The sequence below is a fragment of the Emys orbicularis genome, chromosome 6, assembly GCF_028017835.1.
Source record: "Emys orbicularis isolate rEmyOrb1 chromosome 6, rEmyOrb1.hap1, whole genome shotgun sequence".
In the NCBI taxonomy this organism is placed as follows: domain Eukaryota; kingdom Metazoa; phylum Chordata; order Testudines; family Emydidae; genus Emys; species Emys orbicularis.
In genome coordinates this window covers 57,269,953-57,291,481 of record NC_088688.1, presented here as the reverse complement: position 1 = coordinate 57,291,481, position 21,529 = coordinate 57,269,953, and the positions used below count along the sequence as shown (strand labels likewise).

At 37.8% G+C, this 21,529-nt stretch overlaps 1 protein-coding gene across 1 annotated transcript in view; it reads right to left on the bottom strand.

Moving 5' to 3' along the window:
* The window catches only part of ADGRV1 (adhesion G protein-coupled receptor V1), a 444,841-nt gene that overhangs the window by 396,459 nt on the left and 26,853 nt on the right, over nucleotides 1-21,529 (bottom strand). Inside the window, exons 8-12 of the mRNA XM_065406543.1 lie at nucleotides 20,049-20,319; nucleotides 18,447-18,776; nucleotides 12,816-12,992; nucleotides 9,920-10,143; nucleotides 1,413-1,445 (exon numbers count right to left, since the gene is read on the bottom strand). Coding sequence (XP_065262615.1) covers nucleotides 1,413-1,445; nucleotides 9,920-10,143; nucleotides 12,816-12,992; nucleotides 18,447-18,776; nucleotides 20,049-20,319 — 1,035 coding nt within the window. The remainder of the gene's footprint in view (nucleotides 1-1,412; nucleotides 1,446-9,919; nucleotides 10,144-12,815; nucleotides 12,993-18,446; nucleotides 18,777-20,048; nucleotides 20,320-21,529) is intronic.

Here is a 21,529-nt window from a genome sequence, read left to right as displayed (position 1 = left end):
CTTCCTAGCAGCTATAACTTTTGTCATGGGTGAAAGATCCTTTATGGCCTCTACGCCAGTGCAGCACAGGCATAGGGTAGCATTGCTCTGCCATGCCCACTTCTGATATACCTCCTATTCCAAGACAGGTGGTGACTGATGCATGATGGGAACTGGCACGCTTGTGCCAGCAGAGTGTTCCCTGTGATGGGAGATTTCACTGCTGGCAATTTGTGACCAGTTACTGGCCTCTTTGCACTTTATTAGTGGCACAAACTGGCCAGATCTGATTACAGAATCCAGTCCTACATATTTAAGTAAAAACAGAGGAGTTCGTGGTTATATATATATTTTAATAAGAGCTAATGGAAAAGTTGGTCCATGAAGTGCAAAGAAACCGAAGGAAGAATTATGCTTCCACATGTGATTCTGACCTCTTCTGTTACAAACATTGCCTGTCCTCTAATAAATCAATCATCCTGTCTCCACTGAGCTTTCTTGTACTTTTTCCCCCTCACATCAGACTCTTTACAGGTGACACTTTAAGCTTGATGGCATAAAAGACACCAGAGAAGCTAGCATTGAAGGATGCACTGAAAAGCCCTTTTGAATTTGGATAATATATAGGTCCATATACTTTCATATAATTGGATCCTTTCAGATTATTTGTTTCCAATGAAAATTAGGATCTATGTACAGCACATGATTGTCTGCATTTGTTCTACCTCTTACCCACCCTTGATCTGTATTTCACATTAAAATAAAAAAATAAACCTTCACTTCGGACCAAAATTTATCAAATGTTTGGAATTTACTGAATCACAAATTCCCAAAGGCAATTCTGGAAATCACTAAAGAATAATGCTCCTGGTTCCTGATTATTACCTATCACAGCCCATTCTAAACAAAAGACACAGGACAATGAGTCCTTTATTATTCAATAGGTGTCACTTGTTTGTGTTGGTTAACTATGAAAATTATTGATGTGTCAGTGGAAGAAGTTGTACTACAAAATATATGCAGGTTATTTAAAGAAGAAAATAACTCTGCTCATAAGTTGTTTTAGGATATTTATAGAACACTTGTTTTGGTCAATTGTACTCAGTTCAGTGATTTAACTGAGGCAAGTTGTACTTGTGGCGATTTTAAACAACTAATCCACTGTTTCATCAAATGCTGAAACATCAAACGCTGAGCCATGCATTCATAACATCTATCATTCACAGACCCTAAATAAAGAAGCATTTTCAAGCTGGCACCCCATGTCACCAAACGAAACTGCAAAGGAAACATGCATTGCCTGAGGAGATGCAGAAGGTACACTTCTTCGGAGAGAAAGAAATAATAAAGAGGACAGAGTCTTGTCCAACCCAACCGCTTTCAAAACAAAGTGTTGATTCACTGAAGACAAAGACACAGCTCGCTGCACTTACCCAAAGTACACGACAAACCTTTCTGTCTCTACCCTGTCAATACAGAGAGAAAGAAAGGGGGAGAGGGATAAAAGTGCCATTTGCCAGAATTTCAATAATACCAATCTTAGAAGAGAAGGATAAAAAAACTAAAGCTTTTTTTTTTCTTTTCCAATAGCTAATAATGTCCATTTTATGGGAACACGACTTGCTTGGCACTTCCCTGTTTACAAATGCCAGCAAGAGGTTCAGCAGTTTCCACTTAGGAGAGATGACCCCATGACCAATCAGCATGTCAAGACCCATTCAAGACATTCCTTACCAAGCCCTCCCCTAAGAGCTCGATGGCTGCCAAGCACTGTACATGCTCACAAACCGCAGCAGCTGAGTAAATTTTATTCAGCTCTGTTTGTAATTACTTTGTGCCTTTAATTAGACAAAAAAAACTTTATTCTCAGGTCTACATGCCTCTATTATCTGTTTTTTCATCAATCTGCCAAAATGAGTATATTGGCAGATAAACATAGGGAGAGTTTGAATGAGAACACATAAAAACCCCTGCTCAACAGGAAGTTACATGAAGTCTCATTTATGACAATTTTTTGATTAATCAAAGTACAAAAGTACAATATATAAAAGAAAAGTATTTTTCTACTCTCTTAATTCCCTCAATTTTAGTCACACATTTGTAACCAAATTATAATGATTAGCCAAGAACAGAGTGGAAATGAGGTTGAGTATATCTCTGCTTGGCAATTTTTAACACCATATTTTTACTATGTGTTAATGGCCCCATCTTTTTATATATCATCATGCATCACAACGGTACAAACAGGTGACAGTTAGGCTTAGGGGGAGAAATTCTACTGAAGTCAATGGGGAGTTTTGTTATTGACTTCAGTGAGGTCAGGATTTGCTCCTTCCTTCACAAAATATACTGCAAAAGTGTTCCAGAGCCAAGTATTAATATAATGAAAATACTAGGAAAAATATTCCAGGTTTGCTAAACCAAAAAAGTTAATTAACTTTTAATCTGAACAAATATAACCCACATACTTAGAAATATCAGATTTCAAAGTAGCAGCCGTGTTAGTCTGTATCCGCAAAAAGAACAGGAGTACTTGTGGCACCTTAGAGACTAACAAATTTATTTCAGCATAAGCTTTCGTGGGCTACAGCTCTGAAGAAGTGAGCTGTAGCCCACGAAAGCTTATGCTGAAATAAATTTGTTAGTCTCTAAGGTGCCACAAGTACTCCTATACTTAGAAATGGCATTGTAACATCAATAGCCAAGCTGTTGGTAGTATATAAACACAGGACACAAAGGAGACATCCTGACTACCAGGTGGGTTTTTAATATGTATGTTCAAGCTTTTGTTAGGATTTAAATTATAATAATTTCTTAATGAGTGAATGGTCAAGCCAGACACAATATCCCTTTCAGCTGCATGGAGTTACATTGAATGAATCCACATATAACTGAGGCAAAAATCTCTGTTAAGAAGATGGACTAAGGAAGCTTGTCAGCATCTAGTAGCAAGTTGTAATGAACTATATGGCTAACAGCATAACATTTGAAGAGGGCGACTACAGTGAAAGAGGCAAAGAATACCATGAGGCTTACAACCTGAAATAAAAAACTGGGTGTTCTTACAAATTAATATCAGAGAGGTTGCTTCTGGTCCCATTGAAGTCAAAGAGAGTTTTGGCATCGACTTCAATCAAAGCAAGACTGGGTCCTTTTAAAAAATATATGTACTGTATCCAGGCTAATGAGGATAAAACAGCTGCTTTGACATGATGTATTTTCCTAGATTTATTTGTATATTCTTTCTGAAAAAATAAACACCTATGAAAAAAATAAAATATTAAATAGAAACAATGAGGATTAGATTTCATAACTTCTGCTCACACAGAGCACTGAAGTAAATGGGATCACTCACAGAGTAAGTATGCTGGTCCTGAATATTTACAACCTGTGTTATGCTGATATTAAAAGAATTATCAAATACATTAGTCATTAAGAGACTAAAAAAAAAAAAAATTAGTGTTATGAATTTGAAATTTAGATCCAAACATTCACATTAGAGAACTCATGTGGCTTTACTTTTATGCTATATTTTCTTGGGAAAATGAGCCAGATCCTGCTAATTTTCATTTTCTAGTACTGCATATTAATGAATATACTTTACTGATTTAGGCCCCAATTCTGCAAACTTCTGTGTGTGTGCTTAACTTTAACTACAAAAGTAGTTCTTTTGATTCAATGGGACTGTTCACTTGTAGCAGTGAACTAGGGACCTAATCCAGAACAGCAAATACCATGCCTATGCCCAGGCATATGCCTGTAACTGCCTGTTTCCGTGCTCTCTCTGGTGCACATTGAGGATTTGCATTATGGAAGCAGATATTCCAACTGCTGCAGTGAGTTGCACATGACCTTAGTCCTTCCCCATTCCCTATGCATATTGGGCTGAATCCTCAACTGCACTTGAGCAGTTCTCAGGAAACCTGGGGGTGGAACAAAGGTTGCTTTTAATTATCTGATCATGGTGACAAACACTGATTTACCCCTGGTGAGCAGATTCATTTTACACTTCCGCTACTGTACCCACAGCTAAAGGCATACACTGGCAGCACTGTAATGATGCCTATGTCAGAACGTATTGATGCATATGTCAAAGATTTTAGTTTTGTTTTCTCCAAGCAAAAGTTATGGGGGAAAAGCTGTCAAACTTAAAATTTCACTATAAAATGTGTGATTATTAGGAAGATCACATCTGATCTGATCTCAATTAAGTTTTTTAACAGAAACCATCAGAGGAGTGAAGTTCTGGAACAGCCTCCCAAGGGGAGCAGTGGGGGCAAAAATCCTAACTCGCTTCAAGACTGAGCTTGATAAATTTATGGAGTGGATGGTATGATGAGACTGCCTACAACGGCATGTAGCCATCTGCGACTGCTAGTAGCAAATATCTCCAATGGCCGGTGATGGAACACTGGATGAGGAGGGCTCTGAGTAACTGCAGAGAATTCTTTCCTGGTGTCTGTCTGTTGGGACTAGCTGAAATGCTCAGGGTCCAACTGACCACTATATTTGGGGTCAGGAAGAAATTTTCCCCAGGTCATATTGGCAGAGACCCTGGGGGGATTTTGCCTTCCTCTGCAGCATGGGGCCTGGGTCACTTGCAGGTTTAAACTAGCATAAAATGGTGGATTCTCTGTAACTTGAAGTCTTTAAATCACGATTTGAGGGCTTCAGTAATTCAGCCAGAGGTTATGGGTCTATTACAGTAGTGGATGGGTGAGGGTCTGTGCTTGCAATGTGCAGGACATCAGACTAGACAACTATGATGGTGCCTTCTCACCTTAATATCTATAAGTCTATGAGAAAAAGTATAAAATGCTTCCTTCTTGAAAACCAAATATGCAATCTCTGATACTTTTGTAACAAACAGACTTAAAAAATATTGTCCCCTAAATGCCTCTTACAGTTTACACCAGATTCACAAGGTTTCTTGCACATTCTTTTCAATTAGCTGATATTGAACACGCTCAGAAAGGATGCTGGACTAAATGGACCTTGGATTTGATCCAATATGGCAATTTCTATGTATTTATAAACTATTTTCATTTTAAATTTAAAAAAAAAAAAGACTAATGGAGAAACTTAACATAGTTGAGGTTCAAAGATTTTGAATAGCAAATAAGACTTTCAGCAAAAACATGAGTTCCATGCTTTGAAATTTGCCTGGAAAACAGAACTGTCAGTGAATTTGTTTAATTTTTCATTAAAACCATGCTTCATTAAACACATTTAGTTCAGAGCAAGGGATTCAGGCAAGGTAAACTTCAAATTGCTATGGAATGTTGTTTGATCACTCTGCTTCCTAGGTTTGTATTCAATGCTCATCCCTCTTTAATTTTGGGGGGATTATCCACTGATTTAATTAGTGCCAAGACCTAGTTTTAAAGAAAAGTATTAAAGGAGGATTTGCCACAGTACAAATTCCACAGAGTTTCTCATCAGAGGGGATACCTCTGCCTAGGGTTTAATCCAAAAATATATTTGATTCTCTGGAGATTATTTTAGTTTTCACTTATTTTTCTATTAATGACAGATGAAATTCAGTGTTTTCTTGAATGGTAATCAAAATTAGCAGTAGGAATTAGCACTCACTCCAATATTCTATTCCTTATTTTCAAGAAGTCTGATAAATCTCTGAAGACAAGACCAGATAAATTTTTACAGTGAAAGTTGGGTGAGTTTAACATGAAAAGCTCTTGAACAATACACATCCCTGTATTAGAACACCAGCTCTCTTGGAAGAGAAGTTGAAAGCATAGTAAAGCCAAAACATTGAGTAAGGAGAAAATATTATAGTATGTGCTGGTGTTTCTTTGAACCTCAGTGCAGAGGGCATCTCACAACATATAAGCCACAACTGAGCACTGCAATTAAGGAACTTAATCAGCCTGAGAGGCCTTCAATGGGCTCTGTGCAATTAGTTGAATTTCCACCATTGACTAATTTCTACTGCACTGAAAACCATCAGACACTTCACACTGAAAGATCACAAACTTACATTCTGTAACTGCAATGTTTAAACCTCTTCCTTATAACTCAAAATGTAAACATTTTCTGAATATACTTACAGCCAGATTCGTAGCAGAAGTAAATTGAGATAGCTCCACCGAAGTCAATGGAACTATGGGGATTTACACCAGCTGAATATCTGGGCCATTGTACATCCACAACCTTGTTCTAGTTTCCCAAATTACATCAGATATGATTTCAAAAAAATGTGTGAACAAATACTCTAAGCACTCTAGGACTTCTATTTTCCATCTGTAGTTGGCAAGAAGACAAGGGTCTTTTCTTCCTCATGTAGCTCTCACCACAGTGATCTGGTGTTATTTATGTTTTGGTCTGGATTCCGGCTGAATTACTGCCTGGCACTCAACATGAGGCTACACCCAAAATAATCCACTCAGAATCTTCACCAGGCGCAGTATATGGTTGCCTCCTCATCAATCAGTTCTTCTCTTACGGTGCACAATATAACAGTCCTTCATAATTTGTATTGGTCTCCAATTTGTTTCTGGATGAAATTTGGAGTGTTATTTTTTTCCTATGAAGTGATTGCTTCATGCTTTATACATGGCTTCCTACAATATTGTCCCAATATTGTCTCTTCCAAACTGTGGTAGTTACAATCAGCTGAAATGCGTAAACTAGCAGCGCCACAATTTAAACAGGAAGGGCCTGGAGGAAAGGTTCTCACAGAGAAGGATCCCCAACACTGAAGCTGAATTCTGCCCCACTTGATTTCACAGAGCCCAGATTTGTTTAACTCAGGGAATATAGTCAGGCCTACCTATTAACTGAGGCTTCTCCTGAAGGATGGTGGTTTTTAATAGAGAACAGGAGAGCAAGGAGAGGGAAAATGTATTTATGATGGCCTGAGAGTTTCTTTGTAAATATGGATGTAGTTAAATCTTTAATGTCTTGTAAAAATTTAACCTAAATAGAGTTAGACACATTAACTAAATTTCAATAAGTAACATACAATCTTCATTAGAGCTCATATTATAACAGCATATTTTATCTATGGTGTTACTAAATGCATGTATGTGTGTGTGGGTATAGATATATAGATTTACTAAAGCTACCATAGCCCACACATTTGATTTTCACCTTGATTGATGCTGCAATATATAGTACAGCACAAACACTTATCCAGCATGCAGTCTCTTTGTATTGATTCTAATTCATTACTGCTGAGAGGTGCTGGGTTGCCAGCCCTGGAAACTGAAGTCTTCTGTTCCCCACAAAATAGAAATCATGCAGACAGCAGCAGTGCAAGCTTTCACACATCACCCTGCCATTATCCTTCGCCCGTGATTTGGAAGAGCCATTTCTAACAGAGAGAGGTGGTCTCCATGTTCATTCCATTCTTGGCTTCGGCTAGCACCAGAACTGCCAAATTTCAGCCATAGGCCTGGGGGAGATTAACTCGCTGCTAGACAGAGACTGTATAGGTCCACAGAAAAATTTGGATTTTGTCTCCTGCTTGGTTTCCTCTGCTTCTTCACCTCTGACCTTGCCAACAGCAGCTTGGGAAATCTGCTTACTGTTGGCATACACTTTACCCCATCACTGTCCACATCAGAACTCCCTGCTGCCCCTGAAATGCACAGCCACAGCAGAAGAATGGTTATATTTGTTAAACTGCATAGTGCCCTATTCAACTCCTCATTGTGGCCATAATTTTCAAGTCATAATGGGGGGGGGAGGAGGATTGATCAGAGTGATTGGAGGGAGGGAATAGACTTGTAACATGTAACACATTGCTGAAAGGATTGGGGAAGTCTACCTTGTGTGCTGTCTCTGGCTTCTATTAATCTTATCTGTTTCTTCTTCCTTCCCTTTGCTTCTCCTCATCCTTCGTTGATTCTCTTCACCCTATCTTGCTACATCATTTCCCCAAATCCTTAGTTGCTTCTTCTGTCCTCAATCTCACGCAGTCTCTGCCCAGAGTTTCTGCTGGCAGGTAACCTCCTTTTCCTCAGGAACCATACAAACTTAAAAATGGTTCTGATGTAATTTAAAAAATTTGCTGTAAATTTGTATCTTTTATTTGTTGCTCTTCAAATTCTTTTTTGGCTTGTCTAATTATACTTTTACACTTGACTTGCCAGAATTTATGTTCCTTCCTATTTTCCTCAGTAGGATCTGACTTCCACTTTTTAAGGGATGTCTTTTTGTCTCTAACCACCTCTTTTACTCTGTTGAATAGCCGTGGTGGCACTTTTTGGTCTTTTACTGTTTTTTTTATTATTATTATTATTTGGGGTATACATATAGTTTGAGCTTCCATTACGGTGTTTTTAGAAAATTTCCATGCAGCTTGCAGGCATTTAATTCTTGACTGTTCCTTTTAATTTCCATTTAACTAGCCTCCTCACTTTTGTGTAGTTCCCCTTTTTGAAGTTAAATGCTACTGTAGTGAATTCCTTTTGTATTTTCATCCCTACAATTATGTTAAATTTAATTATACTATGGTTGCTATTACCGAGCAGTTCAGCTTCACTGACCTCTTGGACCAGATCCTGTGCACCACTTATGACTAAACCAGTCCCATCTAGAGCCACCCACAGAAAGAAAAGCAGAGAAGCGAGGGAAATATTCCTCCTGTATTTGTCTCTTCAGTGGGTCTATGTCTTTTATGTAATCAGTAGATGGTGGAGAACACAAGGAGCTCTCACAGAAGCATCCAGCAAAGTTTCTGCAAGGCAGGCCTAACAATGATTTATTTTGTGATGAAGTAGCATATGATAAACTGTCTTCCTGAATGCTGACCTTGTATAGATCAGTAGGAACTTGAGGTTCTGGTGTTTCTCTTCACCTGTTGTATGCTTGTGTGAAATGATTGCATTTGATTGGCTATGGGTGTCTAGTGTTCAGCTTTCCGGGAGCTTGTGTGCATTCCTTGCAAGTGTTTCTTCCAGATAAGACACCGATTGGGGAGGGCAAATGTTGGGTGCTAGCTGCGGCTGTCCTTGATGAAGATCTCGGGAGAGGGGGTGCACCAGATGCCCAACGTACAGCAAGTATGCTCATCTGTTGTGCTGGAAGGAGGAGCACAGCTGGAAAGTTCTGCCCCAGAGTACTGGGAGGTGGAGTAGCAAATGGGAGGCATTATATATATATATATGTTTAGGGGCTCTTATTAGGCTGTTTGGGAGCAGGGAAGGGGGTATAAACCATGTTCTGAGGTGGTGCTAAGAGCTGGAATGGAGGAAGAGCAATACTTTTCCTCCTGTAGTCTGTCTAGTGTATTCTGCACTAACTGAAGCATGCATGCATGTGGCAGCAAGATGCATTACAAGCTCCAAACCAGATGATTGTGAAAAAAGGGACTCCAGGCCACTGCTGTCACCTGAGAATCCATGAGCTGTGAGCTGTGATGGAGTTAGTCAAATACCCAAGAATGAGAACTATCATAAAAGAGAGTGACCACATATCTTCAATGGGAGCAGCAAACATAACCCCCATCAAAGAAAATAGCATTATGTGGACTGTAGCAAGTATTGTATGATTTACAATTCTAATTTCTTTTTTGTGTTAGCTCACAGAGTGTTGACCTTCCAGTGGAAATCATCATTAAGAGCTAGAACCAAAAGTTTCATGAACTGTGAAACTGTACATGCTACATGTCTATAGCACTTCTGGATACCTTGGCATTTTTAGAAGTGGATTAGTACATGCATATTTTCACAGAAATATAATGAGAGATCAGAGTTGAAATGTGAACTTAGTAGTCTAACAAGCTCTTCAAAACCATATTTCTGCCATAGCAAATATGAAATCAACTCATTAGATAGCAAGGAGAACATACATTCCCACGTTACCCTCCAGGGAAAACAGAAACCATCCACAACACTGGTCTAGGGTACAATGTTCCATCAGGCTTCTCCCAACACACTGCATGAATTGTGCTCTTTATAGTATTAGGATGCAATACCTGTCCAAGGTTAATGTCACAGTTTCATTCATTTCAGGGATATCATCAGCTTTGACAGTAATGTTGATTGTAGTGTCACTTTGTCCAGATAAAAACAAAACAGAGCCATTAAAAGGACTTAGATCATCATATGTTACTGCTTTTGGATTGAGGCCAGAAGGTTTCAAACTCCAAAACACAGTGGCTTGTCCATCAGTCCCATCTCGATGCAGAGCAATGGAAACCTAGAAAACAATATGGCAATCTGTGACTTTAAAACCAACAGATTAATTTTTTTACAAATCAACTAAACCCTAACAAACTACTAAATGGACAGTGTGCATGTTGGTATGGACAGGCTGATTCTCCTTTCAATTGCATCAGTGAATATCAGAATTACCACCATGGAAATCAATGGAGTTACATCAATGAAATACTGTGAAAATATGTATTTCATGTATTCATTTGACTCATTTATACAATCATATATGTTTAGATTAATAAAGAGATAAAGCAAGCTGTTTACAACTTAATTCATATGACAATTTAGTAAGAAGCCACAAGTATAATAAGCTTTGTGTGACTGAATTGCCAATGCTCATCTCTTCAAGAAGAGAAATTGGTTTTAAAGATAATTATCACATATTTACTTTCATTATTTTAGCACCATCTCATCAACTAATTGTTTAAACTAATTGGCAGAGTTTTAATTGGAGTTTGAAAAAGACAGCCTGCCAATGAAGCTGTCCAAATTCAGGAACCGTGGGAAGACTGGCATTAAGATAATGGTGAAAGAAAATGAGAGTGTGAAAAAAAGAGAAATAGTGTTTCCTGATTGATATTAGAACACACAGAAGAATCTTAGTGCACTTGAAAATGATTATTTTGGGCTCACAAACTTTAAAAATATAATGTTTGGAAAATACTATGCCTGGGTGGCAAAACGACATGTTTTATTTATCAGTGGGTCAACGGAATAACCAGCATAATCATGTCCATGAGGTTGATAGTTCTTGCTCTCTCATTTGGGAACAACATTTTTAAAATCCCTGAAAAGTTCACTTTACTAGCTCAAACAGGTAATCAGAGTAATTATGTAATCTTGTGACAAAATGATGAGCAGTGGTAAATACATACTCCACTTTTCCCCTCAATTTCCTCTCTCTCTGTCATTCTCAAAAACCAATAAAAACCAGTAACATGTTTGCAGCATTCACAACAAGATGAGTTGGTATGTATAACTGTATCTTTATTTCTAGCATTCATTTCTAACTTCTTATCTTAGACCTTGATCCTGCAAACACTTGCACATGTGCTTTACTTTAAGCCTATGAGTAGTTCCATTGTTTTCAATGGACTACCAATATCTTCAGATCAAAGTTTGTGGGACAGCATAGGAAACTAACTGCTCTGTAGATAAATAAAGAACTCAAGCTCCAGGATTGTCAGTCTTCCACCTAATAAGTTAAATTTATGGGGAAAAAACAATAAAATAATAGTGATACTCAGTATTTCTTGATTATTTTTCACATTTTCAGTAACGTTAAAACTTCAGGGGTTGAATGCTAGTCTTTGAAAGCTAAATGGGAAGAAATTTTTTTAATTGCACATTTATAAGCTGATCAGAGATATAGGTACAGACTTTGATAGCAACCAGGATTTATTTTCTGCACCTTTTTTATTCAGTTCAAAATGAAAAAAAAATGTTCTACTGTATTTTGAGCCTTTAATACCTGACCTCGAAGCAGACACTTTATCCCTTTAGCCAGAGGACGATTTTTTAAAAGGTAACAAAATATCATTAGAACTTTGTGACAGCTGTTTAGAGCTGGGATCCCTCTTCCTAGTCCAGGGCTCCTTTCAATGAACCCTGGGATTGGGGTCTTGCTAACCCTTTAAGTATGGCCAGCAGGCTGAATGTGTCTTGAACTTTTAAATGGGTACCTTTTCTAACATGGCTTTAAAACAGGCTTTGGCAGGGTGAGGGTTAAAACCCAACTCCAAACAGTTAGCTGCTTCTGCATTTTGCTAACAAGGATATGAAGATGGCAAGGTGTTTGCCAGGAAAACAAAAGGCAGAGTTCAGGTGGACTGCTCAGCCTTAACTTTAGAAACGTTCTGACTTTGGAGTGCTTGTTTTCTCAGTCTTCACATTGAATCAATGCTGGTATTTTACATGGAAGACTATAGTAAATCTTATTTGCATACAAATTGAACTTGATAGCAGGCAGGAGCATAATTTATTTTTAAAATTTTAGTCATTATATTCAAAAATATTGTAAATATTTTCCCCTTGTGATCTCAATATTTTAAATGCAACAAACTTAGAGATGGAAACCAACCAAAATCTTGAACTTGAACACACTCAAGCTTTTGGGAAATTAATATCCTGATCCACAGCTCAAGCCCATCCCTGAATATTATAAATGTTGCATTAGGAAAAGGTTAGCCCATTTACATGGTTACCTCAAACAAGACACAACTAAGGCAAATTTGATCCCTGCCTCTCCAATTCTGAGTTCCTATGTGTGGGTCTAACTTTACCTCTTAGTGTCCAGGACCCTCAATCATGAATCTGTATCAGAGAAAAGGGACCAAAATATCCCTCAGTATATTTTGTTCAGTGTGACTATATGAAAGGTTAACCCTTTGTGGATGTGTTTATAGATATCACAGGCCAAATTCACATCTGTTATAATGCCATAAAAGTCTTAGATAATTTTGGCCTTTATGAAAAAAACTGTTCTTTTCCTAATGTGGCTTTTATTTTTAAGATGGGAAATGTTTTAGATCAGGTGTGATTTACAGAAAGGTTTCTCTCCCATTAACTTTTGAAAGGCTACACTAAGTAAAATAGATTAAACTTCCTCCAAATAACTTGCAACAGTGAAGGACAATATGAAAAGGGCTTACTTACCATGGTAGCAGTGGAGTCCTCTGGCTCATGAAGAATAATTGGAAGATTACTAGTAAAACCAATTTCCCCATTTGCGATGTCAGGAGTAATCCTCAGGGAAATATTTCGAATCTCACCTAGTCTAGGACTTATAGATGGGATTGGAGGAATGATATTTACCAGCTCAACTCTTTCCATCTACAAAACAAAAACAAACAAAAAAACCCAAATTCTTTAATATCAAATGGGCACAACTCTGTTGTTTCTAAGTGGGAAATATGTGGCAATATATTGTCATTTTGTACCTTTAGCAATATCCTTGCAATTTTTCTCTTATTTTTTCATTTGTGTTTTATCTTATGTGAACTGTAAGTCTCCTTCCTGTGGTACAAGGCTGAAAATACATGACTTGAAGAGAAGGAGAGGGCTCCATCAGATATCTAGGTGTCTCAAGTCAAGCCTTGTTCATGTTGAATACACTGGTCTGAACTTACTGGGGCGTGACAAAGCACTAAGTGGAGAGGGGTGGGAAGCAAGTCTACTCTCATAGATAAAGCCCCCATGCCTGGCCAAGGGGCCCCAACTTCTGAAGGATTTTCCCTGCAAAGGAGGAGGTTCTAGTGAAGTAAAGCCATCACAGTGGCTCCTTTCCCAACATATTTTCTGAATATCGATATATGGGATGTGATATGAGGAAAGAGGTGTGGCTAAAACTCAGCTGTCCCTCAGTTGCTGTAATAGCCTCATGGAGCTGGTGCAGGATAAAGCAGCCTTCACTATATGTCAATATGAAGGAAAGTCAGTCATGACATTTGTTGAGCAAGGAAGCAAATTTACAGCCATGTGGTGGAGACAGACATGAACAAAAATTCCTTTTTGGACACGAGATAGTAAAGTTTCAGAGATCTATTTTTCAAATTGTTAAGCATTCAAATAGTGAACTCAACTGGAGATTTGCATGTATAAATACACATATAACTGCAGAAATTGTGCAGATAAATTAGTCATCCAATTAGGCTTGCATTTTTGTAGGCTGAAAGACATGAGTGCATTTTTGAAAAGCATGCCCTTATTGGCTTGTCTCTCTTTTATTTTCTCCATTGTCAATGCCCTTCATTAAATAAACCTTCCTTGTGGAAATATCGAGAACTGCTCTAATAAGTGTTTGGGGGAAATACTGACAGGAAATACTGTCAAAAAGGCATGATCTTCTGTCTATTACTGAAGTGAGTATAAAGGGCACTATATGTGACCCTTCTTAACTGATGTTATAAAGACTTGGAAGTATATGTGCCAACTTCAGGGTATCTAAGCAAACGGATGTAGAAACATCTTGAGCTGTGTCTTCAAAAAGAAAAAAGAGCCACCTCAAAGAAAGATGTGATTGGGGTTCAGAATTAAACATGTAAAAGCAGAGATCCAGATAGTGAGGGAAATTTAAAGCATATGCTCTCCTATATCAGTTTTATCCTTTAGGCCTGTTGAACAACAATAGTGACTTGTGCCAGGGTAGACTAAGAACACTGTCATAACTTGTCTAACTTGACAGGTAATCTAGGCTGTTGTCCTAACAATAGCAAGTATAAGAACATAATTTTTGATTGTGTAAATTGGCAGATCTGCTGAAATCATTGGAGCTGTACCAATTTACACCAGTAGAGATATTTGGCCTGGAAATATTTTTAAAAGTACTCTATTTATTGAGAAATATATAGCTAAAATATAAGCCACACTTTTCCTTTCCACATATTTGTATTCACTTATGTATTCATTTATAATGACCAACAGGCAATGGAACTTCATTTTTTTGTATTTGTTTTTGAACATACAAAAATATCTAGTGGCACCCTACTTATGGATTAATTCAGAGTTAAAATATAATCAAACCTTAGTTTATAAAACATTCCTCTCTTTCCTATTATTTTAATCATGTCTATGCAGATTCATTAGTGAGGCAACCAGAAGTGAATACGGTATTCCAGGGAAGGTTATGCCATTACCCTGTAATATTTCATCATAACATTTTCTGTATTGTTCAGTTTTCCACAGGACATCATGCCATTTTGTTTTCCATATTTCCCCTAATCCATCCAATCATATTTATTTTGTTTTTAAATTCCAGACACATTCACTCTATGTTCAAACATATCAGTTATCACTAGAACTGTGTGGGAATTCCAATTCGCAATCCATGGTAAATTTCACACATCTGACTTTTCATTACAAATCTGAATGCTATTTATTTTTTAAATGTGAAATTTTCCATGGAATAGATATTTCTGAAAAAAATCCATTTGATAACAAACTGGAATTTTTCAAAAATTGCCAGCAGTGGCTCTCCATGTGGCTGGCTGCCAGATAGCCAGGTTGGTTGGGAGCCTGAGAGCTCCAGCTCTTCAGCAGCTGGCCAAGAGGGCTGTGAAGGAGATGGGAAGCCCTTGCTCTCTGGCAACTAGCCAGGCAGGCTGCAGGGGGAGCCAGGGAGGCTGGGAGCTCAGGGAAGCAAGCAGGTAGGCTGGCAGAAAACTAGGAAGGGTGCCTGCCCCCTAATCTCTGTCAAAAGTTTTGACATAAATTGACACATTTCTGCAGAACATTTCAATTCCATCAACTCAGCACCTTTTCAATGGAACGCTGTTCCACTGGGAATTTTCAACAAGCTCCAATTACCACTTGTGCAATCACTATTGTATTAAGCTGTAATTAATACTATAAACTAATTCTGCATTCGAGCCTCTACTCCATCCTCATCAACATTTTTTACAGCCTTCACCACCTCCAATTACTTGTTCCAGAGATAAGAACTATAGTCAATATATGATTTTATAAAGAAAGTACCCCCCAACACTCTTCCTTTTTCTCAAAAAATAGCCATTCACCAAATCCCATTTATTATCTTATTTTATTATTTTCCAGGAGTTTAATTTGGGGGAGGCATGGAGGAAGAACGAGTGAGTAGTAAAATATTTACTTTATTTTACATAGTATCTGAGCTAGTGTTTAGTTGTCACGGCTTTTATCACTGGATGTCTTAAGCATCTGTGCTTGGCCTGACTGAATCACTCAAAGAATTATTCAATACTTTGGGATCCTTTGGATTTGGGAAAGCCCATTAGTCTTCCTTAACATGCCAAAAGTTGTATCTCTGACTACAGAAGGTTATTTAATTGGGTATGTCACTGAAAAATTTTCAGCTCACTTCTCTGATTCTTCTAGCCATTCTTTAGCTTCATTCAAGCTTCATTTCCTCCTCTTCTTCCCTCTCCCCATTCTTGAGTTACTCATCTATTGTGTACAGTACAAGCTCTGTAATCTTCTCATTCTAATCATGCTCCCTGAGCTTATAAGCTCATTCACAACTTGAAGGAATTGTCTTCGTGACAAATAGTTCTGTTTTCCAAATGAGTTTTTAAATGAATTGTCCACTATAGGAGGCCCCTCTTGTTTTATTTATCTAAACACAAAGATCCTTCTGCTTCATAGAGAATGTACAGCACTCAAGTCTGGGATCTAAAGTTTGAAAAGCTGTGCAGTGTACATAGGATCACTGACCATGAGGAATTCTACAATATCTATCCTGCACTAGTTTGTTTGTTTTCTTACATCCCACACTTTTACTGCATTTCAATACCTCTTAAAATCTCCTTTGTATTTAAGTGTGATAGATTAATATGTTTCACATCTGCAGCAGATATAGCAGATGAATCTGTTCTAGGGCTCCAGGAGGAATATCAAAGTTTAAATTAAAAGAATGGCACATGGTCATCATGGCTATCAGCAGTGCAGCTAGTCAGAAAATGTCTCCCTTTCCGCAATGAAAATGTTGATGAAAATGCAAACAAAAAAAAACAAAAAAAAATTTTTTTTTGATTGTGAAGTATTCCATGGGAAATTTCAAACTTCTTGGCAAAAAAAATCAAAAACTGAAAAAAAAAATATGTCCAAAACCTAAAAAAAAATCAGCCAGAAATGTTCATCTCAAAACCCAATAGAAACCTAAAACTTTTGTATTCAGAAATGCTGCCGTGGCGTCTCACGGGAGTTGTAGTTTGGATGCCTCATGCCCCAGTTCTCTTCTATGGGCCAGGCTCCCTGGATGGACTACATCTCTCACAGTCTCCCTTCTTGGTGAGCCATCATGATGCATCATGAGTAGTCTGGCTGGGGAACTTGGCCCACAGGCATCCAAACTACAACTCCCATGAGTCACCATGCGAGCATTTCTAAATCAAAAACATTCTGGCATTGCAGGTGAAATTTTTTGTTTTCAGGTGTTCTGTCAAAAAATAATTTAGATGGAAAATTTTCGACCTGCTCTAATCAGCAATGAAAGAAGTTGCCTGCTTCCAGAAACAAAATTAGAAAGAAGAAAAAATAAAGGGCAGGACACAACTTGGAAAGAAAACTGGAAGAAACTACAAAGCTAAATTCAGAAGCAAGTCCAATGTGGTGTATGTTTCACCAGCTTAGACTCCTTTAGATTCATACAGACTTACTGATATTTAACTTACATTCCCTTACTTATCCTCTTTGGATTTGGCTTGCTGAGTTTAGTTTAGTCTAAAGGAATGTAAATTGGTGTTGGTCACGTGCCAAGGGTATGGAAGAGAAGAGTGTATCTTGAAAAGTAACAAAAGTAGACCACTCCCCTATTCCCATGTGCTGTTACAACAGCTTTTCATACTGAACAGTTTTGTCTCACTATATAGTTACTATATGTTCCCCCTTTCTCTTTATTGTATCCCTCTGTCTTCTCTTGTTTTATACTTATATTGTAAGTTGCTCAGGTCAAGGACTGTCTTTTTTGTTAGTTGTTCATACAACACTTCGCAAAATTGGCTGTTGGTCCACGACTGGGGCCTCTATGCCCTACCTCAATACAAAGAGTAATTCTTATACCTTCTCCTGGCTCCTCAACAGGTAAGTTATATCAACTTAGCCTTCCACACACTTCCCTAGAATAATCAATATTCACACTCCAGTAAGTAGGTGTATCTCCCACAACCTTACATTACATCAGCATGTCTGACTTTGGCTCACAGTATTGACTTAGGGCCTGACTGATGAGCTAAACTGGATCTCTTGCAACAGTGTAGACTAAGAGCCAGATCTAAGGCCCACTGAAGTCAGTGGGAACCTTTCATTTGAATTCAATGGGCTTTAGATCAGGCCCTAAATGCAAAAAATGAAAAAGAAGGAACAAATATCATTCTTGTAACACTGTCATGAAAATTTACCACCCCAGATACAAAACCTACTCAACTGTCCTTTTCCATAATAATGACAATGATAAAAAAACTTAAATATATTTTAGTCATCTCTTTAAAAGTCTTATTGCCCTGGAGTGAAGGAAGAGCAGTAAAATTTTGCAACAATTAATTTATTCTATGTTGCTGAATTCTACAGTTAATTCATTTATTATGTTATAATAGAGGGCTTACAGAAAAGATGTGTGTGCTAGTAAAATAATTATTTAAGAACAGGGTTCTACAAGATATATTTCTTGAAAAAACCTCTTCACACCTGAGAGAGGTTTCCTAGCTACATACAGTATCAGTCATTCTCAGTGAATACAAAAGTAAGGAACTACTAGTAACACTGTACCCTTGTTTTTTGAAAAGCAGTTGATAAATATTTTAACATATGAAGTACCTGTATGAGGAAATGGGCACCATTTTGAAGAAATGCATCATTTCTTATTGGTAGATTTAAGCTGTCCTGGTGTTTCCCTTCTGGAAAGATGAGGATGCCTCTTCCTGAAACATTTAGGATGCCATCTTTTGCTCGCTCAAGATCCACAGTTCCAGCAGGAACATACAGGACAATATAAACCAACCTCACAACTCCGACTGTTCCTCTTTGCCTTGCAAAACTCAAGGACAAAAAACGTCCTGTTGGGTTGCTTTCAATCCTCTGGTTCTCCAAAGGGTAAAACTCCATTAGACCATAAATATCATCACTGTCCTGAATGTAGAACAAAAGCTACAAGAACAGAAAAATATCCTTAGTATTCTATGTCACCATTAGCACACACCATACAGTATTTACAAAAGCAACAAGGAGTCTGGTGGCACCTTAAAGACTAACAGATTTATTTGGGCATAAGCTTTCGTGGGTAAAAACCTCACTTCTTCAGATGCGTGAGGTTTTTACCCACGAAAGCTTATGCCCAAATAAATCTGTTAGTCTTTAAGGTGCCACCAGACTCCTTGTTGCTTTTGTAGATACAGACTAACACGGCTACCCCCTGATACTTGATACCATACAGTATTATTCATTCTTCTACTGGTGGTTGCTCTGATTGTTACCGTGAGATTTTCTGCACCCGTTTTTCTGTGAATTTATAGTGTTCATGAAAGGGGCCTAAAGTCTTTGTACAGAACATGTATAACGGTAGCTGTGTGAACTTACTCACAGTGTACCATCAACGTGTGTCAACTATGACTCAATGAGTCCACCTCTAGAGAACAAAGGATAGTTTAGTTCCTGTGCCCATTCTATACTTGGCCTCTCTGTTGAAATTACCAATCAAGATAGCAATTAATTAAAATTGTGAGAACGGTTTGTGCCCTGTAGACAAGGTGCTTAGAGGCACCCAAATAAGAGCTAAATGGTTGCATACCCCCTAGCCAGGGACTCTTCTTTACGCTCCCTGGCCATTGGGATGTAAGTGCAAAATCATTTACAGTGTCTTCCTGACCGGATCTCACAGAGATCCTTGAAATGTCCAGGCACCCATTGAATGGTATTGCTTTGTAAGGGATAGCGTCTAGGGGTGAAGGTAGCTAAGAGGGAGGAGAACATCCCCCAATCTGTTAACAGTTGGAATATTATGCCCATCTCCCTATACTTCCTAAACAAAAATGTCCTGGGATTACAGCCCAGAATTGCAGTAAACTCCATGCCCCTATATGGGAGAAATGGGGCCTGGATACATATATGGCCACTTGGGGCTTGTGGGGAACTCATTAACATTCGTTTTCTGTCCCCCGAGTGGCTTCACATAACCCATCCACTGAGCACCTGTAGAATTCCCCTTCTGCACCAGGCCTAACCTGCAGAATATTATTACAGCCATATGGAGACATTTTACAATCAACTAGGGTCTCTGGGGGCTACTGCAATACAAATAATTTTGTTCCATGGTTTAAGTACAGATCCTTAGCCTTTCTAAATGATCAGCTTTATCTAAATTAGAAAGTCTTTTTACTTCCCTGCCCCCTTCTCTGAAAGACAACATAAAATCAGACTTACCTCAGCAGGTTCACTCACTTCTGCACCCCCCTGTAGTGTATCAGCTAGAATTCTAAGCAGATAGGGCTCTGCCTCTTCAGGGAAATCATCACTGATAATGTTCAGAGGAAGTGATGCCAACATCTGCCCTTGAGCAAAATGTAACACCCCTGAGGCAGGAGTGATGTCTGCAGTCACGGGTGAAGGATCACTGCTATTACGAGTTATAATCCAAGTAACTGAAACATTTCCATGTGTTCCACCATTTCTTGCAACTGTAATTCCTTCAAACCTATGGTTGTGAAGAAAAGTAAACATACACTGGCTTTTCCTAAATATGAGATGTTTTTCTTAGTTATCCATCTTCTGAATGCTGTAGGCTTATACACTATTTGTCCTCTTTCAAAGGGCTTGATTCGGATCTCTCTTAACTGGTTTATACTAGTATAATTCCACTGACTTCAGTGGAATTAGTCTTGATTTAATTGGTTCCACATGAGATCAGAGTCCGACACTACGGTTTGGTCTGATTGATAGTTTGGAAAATGCCATCATAACTTAGATTTAGACTTTTCTTAAACACAAAGACTGTTTATTAATGAACCATATATAATATGGTGATGGTACAGCCTGAACTCCCTTTTTTAAATAAGAAAGATATTGAGAAACAAACATTTATAAAATATGAGCTTTAAATTTGTCTAGTGAAACCTATTAGTCTGATTTACTCAAATGTAAGTAATTTTCGTCTCTTCTAGCCTTGCTTTTTTATCAGTTTACAAGTTATATCAGATTACAACTATTAGATATGAATGCTTAATTCATTCAAACTCATCATTGTGCCTTCTATATTGAAATATTAAACCACCACTATTTCTGGGTCTGGACATAATGCCTTGGTATCAATGAGGTACGTTCAGTATTTATAAAGTTATGCTTCTTGCTATTAAATTAACTAACTTTGAAAAAGTCCATTTTTATTCAAGAGGTATTTTAAATTAAGGTGACCATATATTATTGTGTTTTAATTGTAGTTCTATAAATTTAGCATGATAAGCAAATTAGTTACAACACCTATACCTTTTCCATATGAAGCTTCTTATCCCACAAAATGTTATATCCAGAGGTGAGTACACTTATGATCCAAGATGCCATGGTTTTTTAACACAAAATTATGTAAATTGTATCTAGTTCACTCTGTTTCTAACAAAATCTGTATTCACTTAGACCAGTGGTTCTCAACCAGGGGTATGCATACACCTGGGGTACACAGAGGTCTTCCAGTGGGTACATCAAATTATCTAGATATTTGCCTAGTTTTACAACAGGCTACATAAAAAGCACTAGCAAAGTCAGTAAAAACTAAAATTTCATACAAACAATAACTTGTTTATACTGCTCTATATACTATACACTGAAATGTAAGTACGATATTTATATTCCAATTGGTTTATTTTATGATTATATGGTAAAATGAGAAAGTAAGTAATTTTTCAGTAGTA